The sequence below is a fragment of the Grampus griseus genome (genome assembly GCF_964374135.1).
Source record: "Grampus griseus genome assembly, chromosome: 9".
NCBI classification, from domain to species: Eukaryota; Metazoa; Chordata; class Mammalia; order Artiodactyla; family Delphinidae; genus Grampus; species Grampus griseus.
Window position 1 is genome coordinate 79553015 of NC_139003.1, and position 26017 is coordinate 79579031.

The 26017-nt window shown below is 35.7% G+C and overlaps 1 protein-coding gene across 1 annotated transcript in view; it reads left to right on the plus strand.

Annotated features, from left to right (window-relative positions):
- The window catches only part of PCLO (piccolo presynaptic cytomatrix protein), a gene marked incomplete at both ends in the record, with an annotated part of 365582 nt that overhangs the window by 15562 nt on the left and 324003 nt on the right, over positions 1-26017 (plus strand). The window contains one exon of the mRNA XM_082662011.1: positions 11044-12438. Coding sequence (XP_082518137.1) covers positions 11044-12438 — 1395 coding nt within the window. The remainder of the gene's footprint in view (positions 1-11043; positions 12439-26017) is intronic.

Below are 26017 nucleotides of genomic sequence, written 5' to 3' on the forward strand. Positions count from 1 at the left end.
GTTTTTTTAAAAATTTTCCTTTGCTTTATTATTATTATTTTTTTAAACATCTTTATTGGAGTATAATTGCTTTACAATGGTGTGTTAGTTTCTGCTGTATAACAAAATGAATCAGCCATACATATACATATGTATATCTCTTCCCCATATCTCTTCCCTCTTGCGTCTCCCTCCCACCCTCCCTATCCCACCTGTCGAGGTGGTCACAAAGCACCGAGCCGATCTCCGTGCTATGCAGCTGCTCCCCACTAGCTATCTGTTTTACATTTGGTAGTGTATGTGTGTCCATGCCACTCTCGCACTTCGTCCCAGCTTACCGTTCCCCCCCCACCCCGTGTCCTCAAGTCCATTCTCTACATCTGCGTCATTATTCCTGTTCTGCCCCTAGGTTCATCAGAACCATTTTTTTTTTTTTTTAGATTCCATAATTATGTGTTAGCATACAGTATTTGGAAATTCATCTTATAATTAACACTTGAGTAATTTAAAAAATTCTCATTCATCACATGACTGATTAAACAATTTATATGATATGAAGGAATGGGTAAATTAGAGTCTCGATTTTCACATCTTTAGCTTTGGCATTCTACTTGGTGAAATGTCAGGAATTTTTGGTTCTAGATAACAGTAATGATTTGAAATGCCTTATGCCTGTAATGCCAGATTTGGTCCGTTTTTTCATTTGTTCTTTGCTTGTCACAGGCATGTATACTTTAACTGGCACAATTTTAAATGAACCCAGTAAAGAGAAATAAAGTCCCTTGATTCTAAACATAAAGTTTTTAGAAGACAAAGAATATTCTGGGTTTGTTTTGTTTTGTTTGTTTTGTTATTCTCTAATAATCCTTAGGTATCCTTCATAGTATTTAAAACAAAAATACCCTGAGTATAACAAAATTTATTTAAAATAATTTTCTCATGAATTTAGAGGACTAGAAATAATCATTTAAAAATCCTTATTACTTAAATGTGTTCACGAACGCCATGTTTGTTTAGCTTTCATTTTCCATGAGGTCTAGTTTGCAGCATTTTCCTCATTACTTGGATGTTGCACCTATAAAATAAATATGTATTCCTCATGCTCTACCCATAAGTTTAATCATTAGAACCAAAGCTTTTTTCCACTTTCAGCTTTTAAATAACTAGATGTTTCAGGTGTCTTTCTGCATGTCCAGCTTTTTGTAATGTCTACTAAGTGTTGCTACATATTATTGCAGCTAGTATGATGATCTGTATAGCTTAGTAAGAACAGATGTTCTGCTGTGAAAGCAGATACCCACAACTAACAGAATCATTATTGGATCAGTAAACTTAATACAGTGATGGGTTAACTTGCTCATTGTTCACGTCCCTGGAGAAATCACACATACCTAACACTCTCCGCTGTTCCATATCTTAATTAGCTTAGGTGAAACTGGGCTCTTACTTACAAACATTTCAAAAGTACTACATTGAAGACAAAGATGTAAATAATCTATTAGAAGTTTATATATCTTCCTTAAAGTAATGCCAATATCGAAAGCATCAGTAAGGCATATAAAGACCTGGGTTGTAGTCCTAGCTCTGCCCTTTACACATAAATACTCTCGCTGATATTCCTCTGAATTCAATCAGCAGTAGTTCTAGTTACCTTTGATAAAGAAGCAGTAACTTCACTATAGACAATGTTTCTTGCCTGTCTTCTTACTTTACTCTTACTGTAATTCGGTCAGGTCATTTTAACTTTTCTGAGTATTTATTTTTCTTATTTGTGAGACTTGTCATATACTAGTGTCCATCATCAGATGAATGGATAAAGAAGATGTGGCACATATATACAATGGAATATTACTCAGCCATAAAAAGAGACGAAATTGAGCTATTTGTAATGAGGTGGATAGACCTAGAGTCTGTCATACAGAGTGAAGTAAGTCAGAAAGAGAGAGACAAATACCGTATGCTAACACATATATATGGAATTTAAAAAAAAAAATGTCATGAAAAACCTAGGGGTGAAACAGGAATAAAGACACAGACTTACTAGAGAATGGACTTGAGGCTATGGGGAGGGGGAAGGGTAAACGGTGACAAAGCGATAAAGAGGCATGGACATATATACACTACCAAACGTAAGGTAGATAGCTAGTGGGAAGCAGTCGCATAGCACAGGGAGATCAGCTCGGTGCTTTGTGACCGCCTGGAGGGGTGGGATAGGGAGGGTGGGAAGGAGGGAGACGCAAGCGGGAAGAGATATGGGAATATATGTATATATATAACTGATTCATTTTGTTGTGAAGCTGAAACTAACATACCATTGTAAAGCAATTATACTCCAATAAAGATGTTAAAAAAAAAAATCTAAACCATTAAAAAAAAATTACATTTGGCAGTATAAGTGGAAGTGCTTTGAAATTGGCAGGAATAAATATTTGTATTTATTATTAATCTGTATAAAAATTCTAATAAGTAGGGATGTTGCCATCATTGTTAACTCCGTTTGTCACTGGGAAACCGAGGGTAAGAATTTGCAAGGTCACAGAATTACTTAGCAATGAATCTCATACAAGAAGGTAGATCTAAATTTAGCAACATTTTTAAATAGAAGAGCACATTGATTTTAAACCAGTCATTTCTAGATTACAGAAAGTGTGTGTGTGTGTGTGTGTGTGAGAGAGAGAGAGAGAGAGAATTTTACATATTCTTAAAGTTATAAGAAATCAACCTTCTTGAGACTCACAGACATAGAGAACATGTTTATGATTACCGAAAGGGAAAGGTGGGGAGAGGGATAAATTGAGAATTTGGGGTTAACAGGTGCACACTACTATATATAAAATAGATAAACAACAAGGATCTACTGTATAGCACAGAGTACTGTATTTAATATCTTGTAATAACCTATAATGGAAAAGAATCTGAAAAAGAATATATATATGTGTGTATCCATATATATCTAATATGTATCTATATCAGTATATCTCAGTCAGTTTGCTGAACACCTGAAACTAACAACATTGTAAATCAACTATACTTCAATTAAAAAAAAAGAAATTAACCTTCTTGGCAGGAGTTTATTTTTGAAATTTAGTGTAAAAAATTGAGGTGTAAGAGCACTGACTTTATACCTTTCTACTCACTCTTGCTCAAACCAAAGCCTTATTTATATTGCTGAGCTCTTTTTTGTTCTTTAGAAAGCCATGAGCTCCTACTATGAGCCAGCCACTCTGTTAGATTTTGAAAATAGACATAATGAAGTTGATAACTTTGCTCACTGTTAAGAATAGAACTCAGAGTTTAGAGGGAGAGTCAATAATTTAGCAAATGCAGATGGAGTCTTGTTTGTAAAATAGAAAATAATAAACACCATATGGATGAGATACATTCTTTTTTTTTTTTTTTTTTTTTTTTTGCGGTATGCGGGCCTCTCACTGTTGTGGCCTCTCCCCTTGCAGAGCACAGGCTCCGGACGCACAGGCTCAGTGGCCATGGCTCACGGGCCTAGCCGCTCCGTGGCATGTGGGATCTTCCCGGACCGGGGCACGAACCCGTGTCCCCTGCATCGGCAGGCGGACTCTCAACCACTGCGCCACCAGGGAAGCCCTGGATGAGATACATTCTTACCTGAATATAAAACAATAAACTACCTTTCTATTATTTTCTTCTATCTAATCAGAAATAAAGATTTTTAAATCAGTTGGTAAAACAAATATGACATTTCTATCATTTATTCAGGAAAATCAAACTTCAGTAGAATTCATCAAACCTTCGGATCAGATTTCTACTTAGGTAAAAGAATTCAAAGAAGTCAATGGCAGGCTTCATCATGTGAACATGTAACTATAATTGTATTTGTTGGGAAAAATTTTAATATGTAGATCTGTGTGTTTTTTAACTTGACAGAGGAAGGATTTAAAAAAATGGTCAGAAGGAAATCAATGGTAATGAAAAATGTGGCTAGGATTTGTGAAAAAAAGGTGAAAATAATGTAAAGCTGATTAATTTTAAAGTCAGATTTTCCTTAAATACATTCTTGAAAATGCACATACATAAAACTATTTAAGATTTGAATAAATTATAGGGGGCTCCCATTCACAGAAAGCTGAAAGAGGCTAAAATCCCTTATGAAACTGTATTTTTACACAAGGTCCGTGCAGTGGGAGCAGAGTCTTAACCAATGGACCGCCAGGGAAGTCCCTCATATATGTATTTTTAAAAGCACTTCTTTCCTTTCCAAGTTAACATACAAATGATTATCTTAATTCCAGTTACTATCTGATCAAATTAAAGATATTTAAATTTCAGCATATATAATGAGTTCACAAAGTTTATGAGCCCTTTGAGTCTTTTCACTAATGTAATTTTTTTCACTTTTAAGTGAAATAATAGGACAATCAATAAGTTGTTTAAATAATTGCACAAACATTGCCTAATTGAAACTATTGGATCGCAGGCTACAAAATTGTGTGATAGCTCAAGGTGTGTTAATCACTTGAGATATAAAAGTTTGAATTCACCATGTGAGAGGCAGTCAGAAGTGTTAATATATGTGTAAGTTCAGTTTACTGATTTGGGGTCTTCTGTGTTGCTGTAGTAAAATACAAATAATATTTTCAAGTCTTTGTACTGTAATTATTTTGTAAATTGATTAAAGTGGCAGTTTTTTTTGGTTGGGCTGCACTGACACTCAGATATGCTTTTATCATTTGACCCTATTTTGTGAAGATTTAACAAATGTTATTTCTAGCCTTTGGTGAACATTACTATGCTTTATGAAGAAAAAAGTGCAGATTTAGGTTACATTTCACAAAGTTTGTTAATGGTTTCTGAATTATGCAGCAGAAATTGTAATCCACACAGTTTCAGAAGGTATCCATTCAAATTCTGGATGGATTGTCATAAATAAAACAGTTTCATCAAGTCGCTGAGCATGTCATCACAGTTCTGAGGAATGCTAGTGTCTAGTTTTTATCCAAAATAAATTGTGCGTTAATATACATAAAGATGTCAACTGCAGTGAGCCATCTGCAGCCAAACTGCTGTCAGCTAGTAGCTGCCTTTGTGGAGGAGGTCATGTGGTTTGGGCATTCCTTGAATAGCAGAACGCATAATCTGTTACCAAACTTTACCTTGGGTTTCTCTTGATAATATTATATGTTATTATCCGATACATATTATTTAATTATATTCTCTATGGCATTCAAAATAATATGAATAAAAATAATACATAGATAACTTAGAGATCATTTGATGAGAAGTAGGAAACAAGTTTAGAATAATTCATCAATAAATAATATCTAAAATTTACTTGGTATCTAATACAGAGGTAAGAGTAATCATAAGAAGTGGTTGCTTTTTTTAAGAGTCCATGTGAGGATAGGAAAGGAGAGGAAATAATTGGAAAAAATATATAAAGCAGTGTCTATTTGAGTCTAAATGCTGTGCTTCAAACGATAGTAGGAATAGTTGAGAAGGGGCAGATCTTAATGGAGAATGGAATAGTTAAGTGGTAAAGGAGAGGGGTCATCATGTAAAGCCTAGGAAGCATTTGGTAAATGGAAGAGGAGTACAAATTGGATTTCGAATCGTGACTCAGGTAAGAGCGAATGAGAACACTGCCTTGATGGAGTAAATGGTACATTTAGATACCGTGGTTTGCAGAAAAGTTGAGTTGTGATGCATCCAGAAGTAAGAACCCAGCAGATTTTAGTACAAGGGCAGGGTGATTGTGTGATTGAAGAAAATGTATTCAGTAGCTAACGTGAATGGTATGAACACCGGCAAATATAAATTCCTAATATTGTGTTTGTTCTTTAGATGGTCCATTATGCCTCCTACTATGCTGTGTTGTTGAGTGGAGATTCCATTATAAATCTTCTGTAGGTTTGGCGTTTAAAATGTCCAATTTGGAGCACATTGAAGGGTGGATGTTAGTCATAATGCCTTCTGGACACTTTTGTTTTGAGAAGCTTCCATTATCTTTTGAAGCGAATAGACTAAGAACAGTTCCAAGCAGGAATATACTTTAATTCTGGAACCCCAGTGTTTGCCAACTCATCTTATTTGTTAGATGTATTGAGTTAATTATCTTGAATTATCATTAAAGACATACTCTTAAAAATCAGAATCTAATTTTTCAGTTACTTTTTTGATAGTGGCACCAATAATTGAAACTCTGTGTGGAATTTACAATTAAACTTTCAAGTGGTACCCTTTGAAACATTTAGTAAGACATTTATGATTATCCAGCAAAAGCCTTAGCCAGTGAAGTTGTATTACTATATTTCACATGACTCGGCTCTGATACATAACATAAAAGGGAGCCGGGGGAGTTGGATTAAACAGGGAGCTGTGTTAGTAATTATAAGCGGGTCCACATTAGAATACACAATGACCTCAGAATGAGCAGAAATCCTGGCTGACTACTCTCTTACCCCCATTTGTATAGCATATTGTCAGAAGACTGAATGAACAATTTTATGCCTTTTTTTTGCTTCTGTCTATAGAGCTAATTGGATTAGAGTAGCTCATTAAACACTTGTGTCTCCAGATCATGAATTCCATTTATTCATTTGCTGTAAGTAAGACTATAGGTGGGGGAAGGAAAAGATGACTATTTTTCCTTATTTGTTATATAAAATCTAGAATTTATGAATAGTTAAGGCATGACATATTTACCTAACACAGATTCTTTCATTTTACTGCTTGTATGTTGAAGGTAAGCTCTAGTGTTAACATTGCACAGAGACTTAAAATTTTACTGATAAGACCAAAAGCGTCCGAAGAAGTGGGGAGGGGGGAGTTGAGGGGGGAATTGCAGGAAGAAAGGAAAAAAGCACTCATCGAGGGCCAGATCAGGAACCGTGGCTTTGGAAATACTGATACAGTTGTAGGCTCCCCTGGTATTGTTTCTTGAATTTCTCCCATTGCTTATCAAATGGATGTGGATGATTAGAGGAACGGGTGCTACTCGTGTCAGGGCACCTGGGAAGTTGTTTATGAAATATTGGTGAAAGGCTTCTTCTGAATTAGGCTTGGCCTTGGCTATTGTCTGACTTCTTTGGCATAGGTAATAAGGGATAAGGACTAAAGTCTTCTAAGATCCACATTCATAGCTATAGTGAAATGAAGACCCAATCATGCAGAACTAGGAGAACCAGCTGTGTTATAGATGTGGATACCAAATGGAATGGGCAGCAGGTGTCTGAGGCAATGATGGTAGTAAATTCAGGTTCATCTCTCTTCATAGTTGGAGATAAACATTTAATTTTAGAAGTTAAACAAGACAGTAATTGTCTCCAAGCAGTGAAAATATGTATGGTTAGCAGGTGGGGTAAGTATGGGGTGTTACTTCAGTTCGAATCAAAATGGGGATGTATGATCCATGAGCAAAAGTATAGTATAGGGAGAATGGCTTGCAACCAGAAAATGAAGGTAGAAGCCTGTCATTTAGGCAAGGTAAACAGTGGCGATTAACAGAGTACACACAGAAATGTTGTAGCTTGAAGAGCATAAACATTTTAAATTGAAACCAGCTCAAAAAATATTCGTGAACATCTATAATTATTAAAGGGTCAGACCGTACCAGGAAGTCTTTATCATTTGTTGCTTACAGTCTTTTGGGAAATACAGCCCTGGAGGTAGCAGAATTATGTAAGTGCTAACATGAGAACAGGAGCAAAATTATATATTTTGAATTTCTTGCAAAAATTAACTTTATTTCACAGTTATTGGAGAGGCGTTGAGGTTTGAAGAGTAGTAGAGTCAACCCCTTCTGTGGTGGTTTGTTTTAAACAGGTGTTATTTGGTGGAGGTATGAAGTATTTGAGAAATGACAAGGGCCAAATGAGGGACAGTGGCTTTGGAAATGTGAACGAATGAATGGGGAATTACCTTTCACAAGCAATGCAGACACCCTTTAGAAATAACTGAAAATGCAGTAAAGATATAATGGGATTTTTAACTCGGATGAGTGAGAGGGCAAAGGTGCTATTACTACTCCTTAACTCTCCCTCAGTGCATTGTGAAAAAGTAGATGGTGGTTCATGATATTAATGTCAGGGCGGGCTATGGAGTTTTTCATTTTATTAATGTATAGGAAAGATTTTTTGTTTTTGTTTTCAGCTCAATCAGGGACTTGGAAATGCTGCTGTGTTCAGTAGTAGATTAAGTTCTGAGATAAAACTCATTTCTGTTTTCAACAGATTTGGCCAGAATTAAATAAAAAAGAGGCTCTTTCTGAAAAATCCTAAGAGGATAAAATGCTTTTCATATTGTGAAAGCTACAGACAATGATTTTAACCTGTATTCTCACAGTGAGGAGGAACATTGAGGGATCAGACGTCTTTTATATGTTGCTTATCAAAGTGAAGAAAATGGGGTCACGAGAAGGACAAAAGATGTTCGAAAAAAGGGTGTATTAAGAGAAAAGTAGAATTGTATCCCTATGAAGAAGCAGTGACCTGTGTTATCCACCCCTCTTTTCCTAACTCTCCCTTGTCTGCTTACTGGGAGACATAGTCACATACATTTATTAACTACAAGGAAACATTTGATTTTGGATTGAGGACAGTATAGTATGTGTGACCCACTATTGAAGTAAATCATACATTAGATATGCTGTGGTAGTGTTCTAATTTTGCAGTGGTCCAAAGATGGAGTAAAAGCCTACTGGCCAGCTATGCATGACGCTCCAATGTTCCTATGACAAAGAGACTTAAAATTTTGCTGATAAGACCAAATGCATCCAAAGAAATTGGCGGGGGGGGGGGGGCTTGTTTGAGGGAGAACTTGCAGGAAGAAAGGATAAATGGACTCATCACAGTATCACCATCAGATACTTATTATATATCTGTGATTATCTTGAAATTATATTATGCTTTAACCTGTTTCTTACCTGATTCTTCTATAATATAGTCTCCATGAGGACAGAGATTTTTGTCTCTTTTGTTCAGTGGTATGTGCTAAGTAGAAGTTGCTCAATAAATATTTGAATAAAGAAAGAAACAGATGAATACATTTTGCGTCTTCTTTGGCTCTGCCATTTGTTAGAAAGAATAGAGCAATTAATACAATGACAGACACTAGCCCTAGAAGTTTGTAGTTTAAAGTGGTTAATCTGGGTATAGCTCTCATATAGTAATTTATAGAAAAAAATCATTGATAAAATATAAGTAAAGAATTATGCTTTTAATTATATTTTCTTTCGTCTTGTCTGGCTGCTTGATTATCAGGTCACATGGTATCATTTAAGACTGTGGAAGAAAACAAATGAGAAAAAATAAATAGTAGAGTAGCAGAATTGACATTGGCAGTAGGGGAGGGAGATGGCTGAATGTGTAGGGGCACGTTTATGGAGAAATTTCCTTCCATCAAGAAGGGGACGAAGTGGAGAGAATTTCCTTACATTCAAGCTCACCTTTAGTCGTGTTACTTACATAGGTAACAGTTGCTTGATTATGTTTTGGGATTCAAATATCTTTATGTTTAAAGAGTTATTTATTAGTGAAATGCCTCAAACATACAGGAAGGTAAAGACAATATAGCGAATACATAAGTACTCAATACTCATGTTGAAAACAAATGTAATGAACACCCAAGTACCTTCCACCCATATGTAACAAATGTTTTCATTTTGCTTTTTGATTCACATTTTTAAACAGAAATATAACTTGTCAGAGTTTAAAATGTTCCTTCAACCTTCTAAAAACAAAAGTTTGCTTTCCATGAGATTGCAAAATAAGCCCTGTTATACTGGTACCTGAGTTTAAATAATTTCAGTGTCTTTTTTTTTTTTTTTAAGCCATTTTAATGATTAAGAAAAAGGTACAGTAGAGGTTTTTTTCATTAAAGTTTAACAGCATAAAATGTCAAGTGAAAAAAGTTTTTAAAAGTTTAGAAATGACTAGTTTGGTTTCTTTTCAAAAGGGAATTGTTTCAAATAGAGAGTATGTTGTTTGCCAGCCTAATACTTTACAATTTTGTACTGTAGAAAACTTTTCTCGTACTTATGCTCCATATATTTAGTTTTTCACTGTGTAGATTTCTGAACAAAGAACTTCAGTGCTAAACTGGTAACATTGGTTACTTTGGGAGTTAAAGATTAGATCATGAATTTGCCCTTCAAAATTACTTTCGTAATATTTAAAGTTTTGTATAATGAGCATACGTTATTTTGGAATAAGAAAAGGTAAATTTTAAACATAGGTACTTTTAAAATATCTTCTAAAATATGGTAGTACCAAATTCAACATCTCCTTTTAACAATGAAGGTGATATGAAAAGAACAGATGCATTTACGCCTATACATGATGCATATACGATGTGTATCTCACATATATATCTCACCAGTCATATAAGTATATTGCATACTTATATTGCTCTTTGCAGTAATGAAAAGGAAATGGAAGCAATGTTTTCTCTGTTAGATGATGCTATCTATGATAATTTGAGGGTGTGCCATTATTTTTCATTTATTTTCTTAACAGAGAATGTTCTCTTTCTAACCTACAGTGGCTAATACAAGTTTTTTGTTTTCTCACATTTGATTATATCACCTTGGAGGGGGAAGTGATGCTCTTGCTAATTTAAGAAGGTAGCAATGTGTTAATAATTTGACAAGCATACTCCGGGTTATATAACTAAAAATTGTTTATGAGCCATCAATAGAGAAAATATCTAACATAACTGATTCTAGAATCTAATATGTTATAATTAATTTTCTTTTATCATACATGGTTTTCTATTTCTAGGAGTAATCAAACTGAGTATTTTGTTTTACAAAGGCAAAGAATAACAAAACTAACATTAGAAGAAAAATACAATTCTGTGCTGATTTTTATTTTGTTTTCAGAGCTTAAGGCTCAGAGGTTCATTAGTTATATTGTAATGTACCTAACATTTTAATAGTTTAATAGAAATTAAGTAAAATTATTTGATGTATATTTTATGTTTTGCATAATAAGAGACATAGTTTCAAAAGGTACCATGCAGTTTAAAAAATGTTTTTGTTTCTACATTGTTATTATCTCACTGACTATTGTTTTATATTATTTATATTATTTCTAGATAAAAGAGTGGCTCTGTTTAAACTGTCAGATGCAGAGAGCTCTAGGAGGTGACCTGGCTCCAGTTCCATCATCACCCCAGCCCAAACCGAAGACTGCCCCTGTTCCTACATCAGCAGTGAGCAAGCCAACCCCACAGTCACAGCAGATTTCTCCAAAGAAAGATACTACACCCAAACAGGATGTCTCAAAGGCACCTGAGTCTAAAAAGCCCCCACCACTAGTGAAACAGCCAACCCTTCATGGCTCCCCCCCAGTCACAGCCCAGCAGCCTCCCGAGGCAGAGTCCTCCTCCAAGCTGGCCCCTCCCAAAGAGCCTTCCGTCCCATCTGAACAGGCCAAGGTCTCCGTGGCTGATGATAAACCAAAGCAGCCCAAGACAGAAAAGCCAGCCACAGACGTTGTGTCTTCATTGTCAACAGCAGCAAAACCGGATGTTCCGAGCTCCAAAGTACCATCACAGGATCAAGAGAAAGCAATTCCTGCTCTAAAACCAGACTCTGCCAAACCCTCACAGAGTTTTCCACCCACAGGAGAAAAAGTCACCTCATTCGATTCTAAAGTCATCCCTCGACCTGCGTCAGATTCAAAACTTATTTCACATCCTGGGCCTAGTTCAGAGAGCAAAGGTCAAAAACAAGTTGATTCAATTCAGAAGAAGGACGAACCCAAGAAAGCACAAACCAGAATGAGTCCTAAGCCAGATGCCAAGCCTATGCCAAAAGGGGCACCAACACCCCAAGGTCCACGACCTTCCACTGGCCAAACTGCCCCCCCATCTCCACAGCCCCCGAAACCTCAGGAGCAGTCGAGACGTTTTAGTCTGAATCTGGGAAGTATTTCTGACGTCCCTAAATCACAGCCCACAACTCCTCAAGAAACAGTGACTGGGAAACTCTTTGGGTTTGGAGCATCCATTTTCAGCCAGGCGTCAAATCTCATCTCCACAGCAGGCCAGCCTGGGTCTCATTCACAGGGTGGGCCAGCGGCCCCGACAAAACAAGTCCCTCCTTCACAGCCACCTGCTTCTCAGGGGCCACCCAAATCCACAGCACCACCTGCACCTGCAAAGGCTGTCCCTGTGAAAAAGGAAACCAAAGCTCTAGTAGCTGAAAAATTAGAGCCCAAAGCTGAACAAGTTTCAACAGTAAAAAGAACAGAAATGGAAAAGAAGCCTCTGCCCACTAAGGACAGCAAACCTTCAACAGCCGAGCCTCAAAAGGCTGCTCTTCCCCCCAGACTGGAGGAAGTCCCCAAACCAGAATCAGCCTGTCCTCTCTGCAAAACTAAACTCAACATAGGTTCTCAGGATCCTCCTAACTACAATACTTGCACTGAATGCAAGAAAGAAGTGTGTAACCTCTGTGGATTTAACCCTACACCACACTTGACTGAGGTAAGCAGTATTTGTATCACATATGAATGTGAGTATATCGTGTTTATTCTGAAATATTTTGGTGGCCAAGTTTCTGAGCAAAAAATACATTTTTAATAAAGAAAAATTGATCCTGTATCTTTGAAGAAGTTTCAATTACTTATTATAGGCTTACTCTTACTAAAAGTTAACATAATTTAGATTTTTCTGGCTTAAAGTACCAGAAGTAAGATGATGAAATAAGCTCAACTTAAAATAACAATTATCCCATCCTTTATATGAATTAACAACCTATAGCTTCAGAGCACTATTTGATTTTCACCTAAAAACACCAAATAAGAGTTGTAATTTACTATTCCCAGTATCTCTAATCCTTCCAGTCTCTTTCATACCTTAAAAAGAGAAGCTTGATTGATAGCAAATCTATAAACAACGTGAGATCTGTTATCTTACAAAAGTTAAGAGCTTTGAGTAAGTTAATAATATTGTCTGCTAGAAAATATTGGTTCAAATATATAATGTCTAGACTTTTTATAATTCTGTTTGAACTGTTATCTGACATAAATATAATAGAGCACTTTATTAGGAACTGTGGAAAGAAAAAGAAGTTATATGGATTTCAGTGACTAAAGTGAAGGATTTTTTTTTAATGGGGTGACCGAAACACTTTTTATACAGTGTAAATGACTGAAAAGCAGATGACAATTTTCTACCTAATACAGTTATAGAAGAATGAATCTGTAAGCATTAGTCGTGTGTTAGGGCTATTAGAATATTTGGATATTGAGAGACTGAGAAGTTGAATAATGCTGCTGTCTTAGATAAGTAACAGTGATGTTTTAGTGAACATTTTGGGATTGAATTTAGGTCATTGTTCATTGTTTTTATACAAATCAAAAATACTTAAGGGTTATTTTATTCTCCTCTCCTTGATTTTGTAATTCATTGGGTTGGAAAAAAAACGGAACAGATTTTTAGCAGTTATACAAAAGAAGCTTTGAGATTCTTGGTGGTGTTTTTGAGTTAAATTTTTTAAATAATAATAAGTTATAAAATATTTTTATTTTTTACTTTTGAAAGATATTCGGTTGCTTTGACATGTTTAACACCGTATGAAAGTGTTGTCCCTATAGACTTAAGCTGATTCTTATCCTAACTGTGATGAATAATGTTAACCACAACCCATTTGAAAAGTAGATAAAATTTGGTTTCTCTCAGCACTTCACGAGTGGTAACAACTGTAATTATTACTTACAGAATTCAGCATTCATTGTAAAAGCAAAACAACCTTAAGTGTCTTCCATATTTTTAAAAGAGTTGTTTTCTGTTGTGTAATTATGAACAGGGAAATTTCGGTTTTCCTAGGACAGTTGTATTAATTTCATAGATTCTAAAAATTGTACCCTTTAATGAGGAGCCTATGGTATCAACACCATGCAGTTAGTTTAAATAGTTAGAAAACAAACTGCACCGCTAAAAACAAAACCGTAATGTCTGCATTTAAAGTGCATTTTGTGCACACTGAAAAAAGGGCTATAACTTGTGTGTGTGTGTACATATGTATATGTACACATTTGGGCCATAAGGATTATTAGAATTCTGTCAGTGTTTCAAGGTGTGAAATGAGAGTCCTTGGGCAGAGGGACAGTAAACCTTCAAGAAAATCTTTGATTTTCTGTGTGTTGGTAAATTATATTTCAGAAGTGGTAATTTGGAAAGGAGATTCCTTGAATCAAGCAGAGAATTATCTAGGATGTGTGTGGAATTTAAATAGTTTGAAAATATAAGTGGTTTTAAGTTTTCAAATGGTTTAGGGGAAGTCTTATTTTAAGTATGATCAGTGGGATTTAGATGATCTGTCATTGTTCAGATTGTTTTTTTCTGTGGTCATTTCTTTGAATCTGGAAGATCGTATTTCAGAGGAGAAAAAAATTTGATGTAACAGAAGCAGTCGACTCATGTTCTTGGTTCCACTTGACTGTGTTAATCACAGTGAAGTTTTTAGCTGGTCTAAGGCCTTAATGCCCTCTGGTCTCTAGGTAAATAAAGTCCATTAGCTGACCTGGCATCAGGGGAGTGAATGAAGGTCAGTGGAGTTAATCCCCGTCGCCGTAGTTCCTACTATTTTACCTAGAAGACTTTAGAGGACTGGCAGAAGGGATTCGTTGAAGCAAAAGCCACTCTGTGTTTGCGTGTGTGTGTGCGTGCGTACATGTCCATGTATATCCAGGTAATTGTGAATTCGGTGTATATGCTTAACTTGTGGTGCTGTCCCAGCGTTTATACTACTTACTGATCTCTCCTCATTTTGAGTGGTTAGAAAGTATTTCCTCCTTGATCCGTGTTTTATTTCCATGATTTCTTTGTTCTGCTTATGTTATTTTTCTTGTGATCCAAGATTTTCTGCTGCGCTGGCACTGTAATTTCATTCCAGTTGAAAAGAGCACATTCTGAAAATACTCAGACTTTCGCCTGTAATGCAGAATAATGGTGTTCCTCAAGAAAGGATTCAACTATGTATTTCCATTTATTTTTCTAATAAAGCACATGTAACTCTATTATAAGCCTCTGCTTCTACTACTCTCATCACTGTGAGGCAGGATGTCTTTTCCTGCTGGTGTCTCTCTTCCCTCCCCTTTTTCTGTCCTGTTCTGGGGGTGAGAAGAGCTGGTCCTAGTTTGTCATGGGTTGGGAGCTATAGACACTATCCTCCTTCCCCCGCCCATTCATTAAACACACCTGTCTCTAAGGTTGTTTCCTGTATCTCCTACTTAGCATCTCCCACAGCACCTGAAGAGTGCCAAGACTGCCTGCAGGGCCCTGGGGTGTCGCCAGGCTTCCGCCTAAGCCTTACGGTTTAACTGTTTTATGCCCAGTTTGTATAAATGGTACTCTAATCCATTAACCTCTGATAGCAAGGAACATTTTTTTTTAGGCTTTAATTTCTGCCAAATCAGGAAATATTTTGTCTTTGAAGGAGTTTTAAACGTGATTGCAAGGCTTTCTAGTCTTACAGAATTTGGAGGCGTGCTGAGAAGGACAGCCTAAATTGGCAGTCAGTTTACCTAGTGAATTTTAATCATTCTGAGTCAATTCAAGTACAAAAAGGAGTCAAAATGACTCATCTTGGGTATTTGTTTTATTGTTTGTACTACCCTTTTGGAAAGTAAATTTTTGCTATGAAAGTACGATTTAAAATTATGTTTCCTCATGCTTCAGGAAGCCCTAGAGTCATAGTTCTGCTTCCTTAGTAAGATAATTATTCATGGGCTAAATTATGTTGGAGTAGCTAGCATAGATTTGTCACCAGGCAACAAATGGGCCTTTTGAGCCAGTTAAGACCCAGTGGTGTAACTGAGTTCCCTTCAGATCTTTACTCTCTAGTCAAGGTGGCTTTTGCATTTTCTCTCATGCCCTTAAGGAAGGCCTGCTGGGGATGTGCTGCATTTCTTAGTTCAGTAAACACATAATATCTTGCTTTAACTTTAAAAACCATTACTTAGTACTTGAAGAAATAGATCTGTTACAAAAAAGCGTTTAAGAGTATGCATATACACATATATGAGCAATTAAAGACAGAGTGATCAAAAATCAATAAGGAGAAAATAATTCTACCAATAACCCATTTTTAAAGAATTCCATGATGGAGATCTACATTCTGTTTAAAAATTTCTGGCATGCGTGGCAAAGAGGGACACCTGATGACACTTTTTGACTGACATAAGAAAATTGATAAGTTGGTAGAAACAAAATTTTTACTTACTAATCTTTAGGAGAAATTTGATGTTAACTTTTTATTAAGCGATATTTAGTTGAACAAAAATCCAAATGTGGGTTTAAAATAGAGATATTTTGTTTAAACAGATTTTTTCAAAAAGTAGTTTCTTCATTAGTCTTTTTTTCTGTGCATTTTTATGTATTTAATATTCTACTCTATGTGGTAGTTCTATATCCCAGTAGTAACATGATTATATACCATTTTACCATGTGATTAAACATTTCTTAAATACTATATGAAATGATTACATATTATTCAATTCTATGGTTGTATGTTTTTTTCATACACATTCTCCTGGTATTAGGGATTTAGAATGTCTTCATTTTTTCACTATAAATAAGGTGAACATTTTTGGATGTAAATATTGATAGTTTTAACTGTTTCCCAAGGAAAGCTTACTACTAAGTTTACTGAATCAAAGAACAAGGACCCTGAAGTATCAGATTCTCTTTGGAGATGTGATAGTCATTGACATTGCCACTAGCATACGTGATTCCTTTCTTAATGCAGACTTTCCAAATTTGAATATTATTTAAAATGAAATTGGTTAATTTAGAAGTGTAAAAGTGCTATAATATGGTTCCTTTGGTTTGTATTTCTTTGATTACCAGAACTTTTATTTAAATATTAAATGTATAAAGATGATTCTAATTATGATCCGGACAAAACATTGTGCAGACATTGTCGGAAAAAGTAAACTGGTATTTGACTAGGCCTATGTGAAAGGCATTGTGTCAGTCGTTTTTTCACAACAACTGTGTGGGGTAGGTTTTACAGCCGCTCTAGAGATCAGGAAAAGAGTATCAGAGAGGTAGTTACCAAGCCACAGAGGTATCATTCAGAGGCTGAGTCAGTGCTCTATCTCCTGGACCATGTTTAAGTAACCTGGCGAACTGGATAACAAATGTCACTTCTTCTGTCCTCGCTTACCTATAAGTTGTGTCAATGGTAATTACTAGGACTTTAATATCAACAAATTTGCTAATATGTGCATCAAAACCAGGTAACATTTGGGGCCCCTAGAATAATGGTGGCTGTGTTACATGGCTGGATTTAGAATCACATGCAGATGGAGAGCTTCAGAAACGTAGAGGCCAGCAGCATCCTTTTTTTTTTCCAGATAAGCCTACCAACTGGTCAACATTTATTTAGGTGAAAGCATATGGCTGAATGATGAAGCATAGGTTATATTTATCTTAAACTGGTCCTCCACAGTAGTTTTATCAGTTTTTATTTTGACCAACTTTGCATACATGCTACTGTTGTTCTAGGGATGCTTTGTCTGATAAGATAGTCACTGGACAAACGTAGCTAATGAGCACCGTGGCTGGCTCAAATTAAAATTACTGAAAGTGTGAAAAACACACTGGATTTCAAAAACTTAGCATGAAAACTGTAAAGTATCTCACTGATAATTTTATGTTGGTTACTACTGTGTAAGGCTTTTCTTCCTTAAATATCGAGGTTACGACTACCTTTTCACATGACACTTTGCAGTTGCATATGCATGTACTGCGGTATATTGCTGTGCGGGATATATTTCTTTCTCTTTATACAAAAAAACCCCATGACTATTATTATATTTGCTGTACTCTGATTAGCTTTTCCAGAGCTTAATTTCCTCATGTGACACAAGATAGCTCGTTCTCTTTGCATGCTCTACTGAGCAGATAGTTCTCAGGGCTTTCATCTTCTGGAAGTAAAATACCGATGCCTGGCCTGACCCAGCCTGGCCTGAAGATCAATGTTCTAGGCCCTGCTACTCATCAGTAAGAGATATCTGTACTATTGATTAGTGTACTGTGGCCATACCAACCTTTAGGTCAGGATCTCTTCTCTTTTCTACTAACTCCTCTGTTTCCAAATGTTTCCTCTGTTATTTCTTTTCAGAACTTTTGGGTCTGTTTCTATTCTCCCTGTGGCTTTGGGTGAATATCATCAGTTTTTGGGTCACTTCCTTTCAGAAGTCTCAGCAATACAGAGTGTTAGAATTTGAATATGTCATGTGGTCCATCCACTGCTTTCTTCCTTTCTTCTCTTGTTGGCAATTTATTTTCTTTTAAAATTCTGTTCTAATAATTTGTATTACAAAAGCAGTATTCCTTATAACAATCGGTAGAGTACCAAAGTGTCTGAAGAAACATGAATAGCTTCCTCTTGCCCTTGCACTTCATGGTAATGCTTTAGTATCTATTTAGATGTCTTTTTTTTTTTTTTGCTTTTTGTTTATTTCTATAATGGTTATACCAACAGTGAAATGTAAAGGAAAGGATTTGAGATTTTTCAAAAAGTCTTATGGGCTAGTTGTTTTTAAAACTAATGTATTTATTTTGAAATGAACGTGTTTTCTTACTATCCGTATTTTCATTGAATTCTTTTTTTTCACAAAATTTTATACATTGGACAAGTGAATTTTCACTGACTTGCCTCATTCTACTTATGAGGGAAATAGCTGTGCAGTATCTCAATAGTGATGCACATTCTCCTCATGAAAACTGAGATGTTGAAGATGTTTCAAGTTCCTGTTACTGTACAAACAAGGTTACAGTAAAACATCAACACATATATTTTTCCATTGTATCTTGATATGTTAGATAAATTCCTTAAAATGGGCAGGCAAGGTTAAGGCAAATCATGTTTGACAGAGTTTCCATATTACTTTTTTTAAAAATGGTAGTAATTATAGTCCTGCCAACAAACTATTAGTGTCTCTAGTTTCCCACACTGGATAGTAGTTCATATTTATCAGTTTCAAGAGTCAGAAGTTAAATAGTATTGTTGCATAATATTAAGTTTCCCTGCCTACTTTGAGAGTAAACGTTATATATTTATCAAAATCAAGAGCTTATCAACGACTTGTATTTCTCCTGTTTTTTTAAGTTGCCCATTTGTACGCATTGGCCATATTTTCATGTGCATATGTTGTATATTTCTTAAAGTATTTTAGAGAATTTAATTCTTTGTCATCTTATCTTGAAATGACTTTCCCTGTTGATCACTTGTTTTTAACTTTCTTTATGAAATTTTCTTCTGTACATGAGGTTTTAAAAAAAACTTCTATGCAATCAAATCGTCCAATGTTTCCTTAATTGCTTATTTTGCTAAAGAAGGCCTTTGCACATTTTTATTATAAAAATAGCCTTCCACATTTACTCCTAAACATCTGTAGTTTTATTTTTCACTTCCGATCACTTATTTATCTGTAATTGATTTTTTTTTGGTATGATGTGAGGTGAAGGGCCTAACTTTATATATTCAAAACGTATAGCCACTTATCTCCATGTTATTTATTAAGTAATACATCATTTTCCCTCTGGTTTTTATTGCCACTTTCTTCATGTAATAAATTTCCATTGAGACAGTGTTCTAGATTCTTTAATTTGTACTGTTAGTTATATATCTAGTTCAGAGTGTCAGCACCTTACTATTTTTATTAGTCTAGTTTTAATATTTAAAGATATTAAATATCCATGAACACCTTAGCAAGAGTCTAGTAATAGGGTATTGTCCTTCCCAGGATTTGGCTTTACCTTATTCTACTTATAAACTAATAAATTAACTTGTTACAGTTTCATGGATGCCAATAGTAGACGTGAGATTCCTGGGTTGGATGCAAAGAACTTTATTACTCACACCACAGGAGGCAGCGTGAACATCAGCATATTTGCATCAGTTCCCCTTGTCCCCCACTCTCATGTGGGTCACATGAGACATGGGCCTAGATTGATGCTACACACGTAGGTTTGAGTGACAGGTGAGGAGCACTGAGCTTGTGGAATCCACCTCTTTTATAGCAAGCAGTAAGTTAGTCTGCTCTTTGTCCCAGAGGGAGACATGGCCTCATCCCTAAGGTTGTTGCCTATTCCACATAGAAGCTTGAGAAATGGCCAAGGTGAAGAGCAGTAAAGGTCTTGCATTGTTGACAAACCCCGTAAGATGTGTAGGTATAGGAGAGACCCATTGAGGATTGTCTTTCCCAAAGGTATTAATAATCCAGTGGTTTTAAAGCTTAAAATATTATCAACTGTTCCTTCCAATGATGTTGAATATAGACACCAAGTGTAGAAAGCTGATAAATGTGGAAGTGTGCTGGCTGAGGCCAACTTCATCTGTGTGACTAAGGGCTGGAAGCTGCCCATTTGGCAGCCTCTCTTATTCTTGGGCCTGCCTCTGATCCAGCTCCATGAAACTCATGAATAAAGGCTACTTCTCAAAACTCCTACTTTAAAGATGAAGAAAATGGGCTCAGGGAACTGAAATGATATGCTTCTTAAGGTTGGGGTCAGATAGTGGTTGCTGAAGTACTAAATAAAAATACCCTTTTCATTGTTTGTTTTCTGCATCTTCTTTTAAAACTTCCCTCCTTGACTTGCTCGTGAACAAAAGAAACGAGAAAAATTTGTGAAACAAACAACTCAGTCTTATATTCAAACAAGCATTGCTGTAGCAGAAAATACATGCTCCAAAATCTAATATATATATTAATATTTTCTTGCCTTATTATATGTGAGTTACATAACCCCCCATATTAGCATAATGTTAATATGATTTGAAAGTAAATTCAGTGGCATTTTCACTACACGGAGTTGTGGCATGACTCTGAGATTACTCGTTTATTAAATTATAAAAATTGATCTAATCACATAGCAAAATAATGTTTTGGTCTAATAACAGTCTATACTATTGATAATGTAATTTACTTGGTTATTTTATACAACTTATTGTAGATCTGTCTTAGTCTAGGAGGGAAATGTAACAACAGATATTCATGTAAATAATTGAAATAATGTTTTAATATTTCTTAACATTGGAAAATTTTATTTGTGTGTATATCTGTATATATACAAGTAGATGTGTGTGTGTGTGTGTGTATATGCATATGTATATATTTTAGAGCTAAAATTAGAAATTTCCCTGGGAAGAAATTAGGACTTAAAATACCATGAGGTTTAATTTGGGGAGATAACATACGTGCAGTGTTGTGTGTTAGCATACAGAACTGTGAATCACATCTACCAATTTTAAAAAATGTATAGTGTCAAATAGAAGCATGATCAGGAGAAAGCAAAATATGCCTTGCACATGGAATTAACCATTGGAATAAAAATAACCTCATATGTCTGTGTGTGGCATTCTTAAACTTGGATTTAAGTACTTTTTGCTTCTCTTGTATATTTTAAAATTTCATGTGAAAAAAATGGACAGTCAGATGTGGGAAGACATGTCATTTTAATTTACCAATCTGGGAATCCACAGAAAGAAAGGATATTCATTTAAAGCACTTTTAGTTGTTGTTGCTGTTTTTTTTAAGTCTATGAGAAGACTGTTTTAACAGCTAATAAGTATATAGGTAAATGATGGTTGTGAGTTTATCTTAATTGTTTTTAAATCCTTAAATTAGATTTGTATTCACTTACATTACCTTTTAAGCATGTCAGTTATACATTTATAACTGTAAACATGTATAACAGTTATACATTGTCACCCAGTTTATCTCACGATTCCATAACTTTATAAGTAGAATGATTTTTTTTTCAACATACCACACACTGTCACTGCTCTCATCAGCTCAGAGTACCATCACAAGCAGTATTCTTTTGCACCTGCTAAAAATAGAACCTGTCTACCTGAGCCACACTTCCAAAGGAAAGCTAATTAAAGCACTCAGTAGGGGTTGGGCCCATGAGCCATGGTCGCTGAGCCTGCGCATCCGGAGCCTGTGCTCCGCAGCGGGAAAGGCCACAACAGTGAGAGGCCCGCGTACCACAAAAAAAAAAAAAAAAAAAAAAAAAAGCACTCAGTAAACAATTTACTTTTTCATTGAGTAAACGGCATGCCCGAATGCCTGTTAATTTCTTTTGCTATTTACTCAGCCTTCTTGAAACTCTGTGGACTTCTTTCATCTGTTATATATCATGTATTTATTCTTTTGTTCTTGTTTAATTCATCAACATACTGCAATACATGAGTAACTACTGGAAAAATAACTACTCTCCACTTTAAAAAAAGTCACATTCATACAGAAGTAATTATGTAAGTATTATCTAAGTATACAAAAATCTTAATAATAGACTTAAAAGACTTAAATAGAAATGAAGAGTGTCAGCTGAGCCATGCAAAACAAAAGATTGAATGTGTTTTGTGACTTTTATAAAAAGAATCATCCTCTATTTAAAAGCCTTCCTCTTTTATGGGGATCTAATTGACCTAGAGTCAGTTTTCTCATGGCATTGTAATACAGTGTAAAGAGAGATACACTAAATGATGGACACAACATATTTTGATAATATACCTGTCTGAATAATCTAAGACAGGTTTTTTTTTCGAAAAAGCATTTTATGTGCATCCCACACAATGCTACACTAAAAACATATCCCTCAAGAAAATTTGCAAATGCTTCATATTTAATTTCTCTTAAAGATATGAATTGCATATATTACTTCTATGACAATCCTTTTAATAAAGGACTTTGTTGAACCAAGTATAAAAAAAATTATTTTACCACATAGTCATTTTACTTATTTGGCAGAACTAGTGTTCTAAATGACACATATTGCTCAAGAAATAGTAGTTTAAATACTAAATACATTTTAATTAATACCTTCATTTTCTTTTTTTTTTTTTTTTTTTTGCGGTACGCGGGCCTCTCACTGTTGTGGCCTCTCCCGTTGCGGAGCACAGGCTCCGGACGCGCAGGCTCAGCGGCCATGGCTCACGGGCCCAGCCGCTCCGCGGCACGCGGGATCTTCCCGGACCGGGGCACGAACCCGAGTCCCCTGCATCAGCAGGTGGGCTCTCAACCACTGCGCCACCAGGGAAGCCCAGTACCTTCATTTTCTTACTCCTAAAATTCTTTCTTTTGCCTCCAGAGACATAAATGACACCATCTAGGGAAATTTTCCATTAAGGTGTATGACACACACTTCATGTTCAATATGCCCCATGTTGGAGTCGTCATTTTTTTCCTTGTGTCCCTCTTCATGTGTCCCCTGTCAGACTGAAAGGCATCACAGATCCCGAGGGTCATTCTAGACTTCTCTTTCTCTATCACTCGCCCGGAAGCAGTAGCTTTCAACTGTTGTCAATTCTACGTGCTAAAGATATCTGTTCTCTTGCCTCCTTCTTAGTCTTACTGTGAGAGCCTTGTTTGAGCCCTTGTTTATCGTCTTCGCTAATGTGATAGACCATGAATACTTTATTTGGGGAAACTCAGTTTCTCAAATTTCATTCTCCTACAAGTTGCCGAATATTTCTGCAGTTTCCTTGTGTATCATGTTCTACTGAATCCCTTAGTCTTTTCTCACTTAGGACTATATTCAGTGCCATGAGCAAAGAATATACTTTCAGTCCTCCATGTGCCTCAATACTTTGCATGTGCCTCAATATTCTCCACCTCCCCACATCTTTCTCTCCTGTCCATTCTTTGAGATTCATCTCAGATACCATTTCCCCTTGACCCCCTGCTTCATGTTCTAATACTCCAGTCAGCCCTCTTACATATCTTGCAGTTGCCTGTTTAGTCGTGTCATCCCATGGGAATGTGACCCTTGGAGCACCGTCGGTGCTATCAAAATGCCAGCATGTGGTAGGTAGTCAATACGTGTTTGTTCAATGAAGGAAAGACAGAATTTAGGGAAATGGCATGTAGAGTAAAAGTCATGCTTTGTGTTAATAGCATCATAATTGTAGTTAGAAGTAGTATGAAACTTGGTTATTTAGTTCTATATTGGCTGCGAGTATTTTTAAAGCCCTCTTAAAAAGTCTTACATACTAATATATATATATCTTTGCATGTGTTCTTAAAGTACAGAAGTATTAGAAAGAAGATGAAAATGTAAGAACTTTCTATTTTTTAATTATTTCTTTAAATATTACCGCAATGAGGCCAGCCTAGACCACTCTGTTTACTACTGTAACCTGCCTGGCACCTCCCATAATGCAATGTTTTCTTACCCTGCTCTCTTTTTTCTTTGTCCAGAGCACTTACTACCTTGTAACATAATATTTCATTTACTAATTTACTATGTTTTAAAAAAATTATGTCTCTGCCTCACTAGATGCAAGGCACAGAGTAGACTCACAAATCCAGGTACTTGGCTTACGGCAGCATACTGTCATGAAATCTTTATACAACCAGTGAATTAGTCCTGTATGGTTACTGCAGATGCAGTACCTGAATAAGGTATACTGGAAAGTTGATTCAGAATGCTAAGATCTGGTCAGACTCATATCTGGTGAGCTGCAAATGTTTTTAACGACTTTCCTACCTCACCTTTTCCCAATATGCCTCATTTCAAAAGGTGAAAAGAAGACACATACACCACATATTTGGAAGAACTTTCTGCATGTAAAGCCTCATTATAAAATTGAGTCCATAAAGGATATTGTATCTTCTGTTATGGCTGAGGGATAAACGAATGAAACTAAGTTTCAAGGAAAAGAGACAATGGGTTGGGTGATCTGTTGAGAGGCAGCATAGCAGAGTTGTCAAGATGGTACCTATACCACCTCCTAGTAGCTCGGTTTTGTCACCTATCAAAGAGGACCTCCCTCATGGGGCTGTTGTGAGGATTAGAAGAGTGGATACCTGTTAAGCTTTAGGAACAGTTCATGACGCTGCACTTGATGAAACTCAGTAAACGATAGTTTTGCTCACTACAGTTGGCAGATCTAGAAGGCCTATGGTACCAAGATATACCTTTTGCTGAATAGACGGGATGAAAATGATTCCTTTCTAAGTGAAGCTTCACTTCTAAAAAGAGTTAAGCTGCTTAATGAAATGTGTTTTTATGTTAAATAGTAAGTGTGAGCCTTTACTGCAAGCTTATGTCAGGTTATTTTATATAATGCAAAACGTAATGGGCCCTGACTAAAAGAAAATACGTGCATTGCTGTGTGCTTTTATTTGCTATGTCAACAGTGCTTCTATTTTTAGTTATTTAATGAGCTTTTCTCTGTGATTGTGGCATATTAATATGAATGTATTCTTTACATATGAAAAGAAGCAAAGTATCTCTAAGATTTGGAAAAGATTTTCATTGGGAGAAGTTATAGCATGGATTTTCTTCAAGCGAGTATATTTGGAAAGCCTTAGAAAATGGCCTATAAATGATTACCAACAAGAATATGTTGACATGAGAAATGCTCACTGAAAATTATGGCTAAACGGCTTAATTCATGTTAGCAATGGGCTGAGATTTTTTTTCTTTCCTCACATTTAAATGAGTTCACATTTTTGTATTTATAGGCTTTATATCATCATGACTTTTTACTAAATGAAGCCCAGTAGCCAGAATTGTTAGAATGATTTATCTTAGTTCTTAAAAAACAAGCGTGTATTTCCTAATTAAAACACTCTGTCACCCTCAGGGAAATTGTAAATATACTTCTTGACAGATACAATGTTATTTAAGTTACACAGAAATAATTATATCATTTGTAGTTATAAAAATGATGTTATATTCTCTATTTAAAAAAATTATATAACATTTAAAGGAAAACTAAATATAGTCAATTTTAAAACTGACATTACTCTAAATTCAAGTAGTGCAGTGAAGACTGATTTTTTTTTTTCCTGCATGGGTGTTAGTTTTCTATTGCTTTGTAACAAGTTGTCACAAACTTGGTAGCTTAAAACAGTACCAGTTTATTAGCTCACAGTTTTGTAGCTCTGAAGTTTGGTATAGTGTGGTTTGGTTCTGAGAGCAGATCTTACAAGACTAAAATCAAGATATTGTTGGGGTGTGTTCCTTTGTGGGGGCTCTGCCGAAGAACCTGCTTCCAAGTTTATTCAGGTTGTTGGCAGAATTCAGTTCTTTGTGG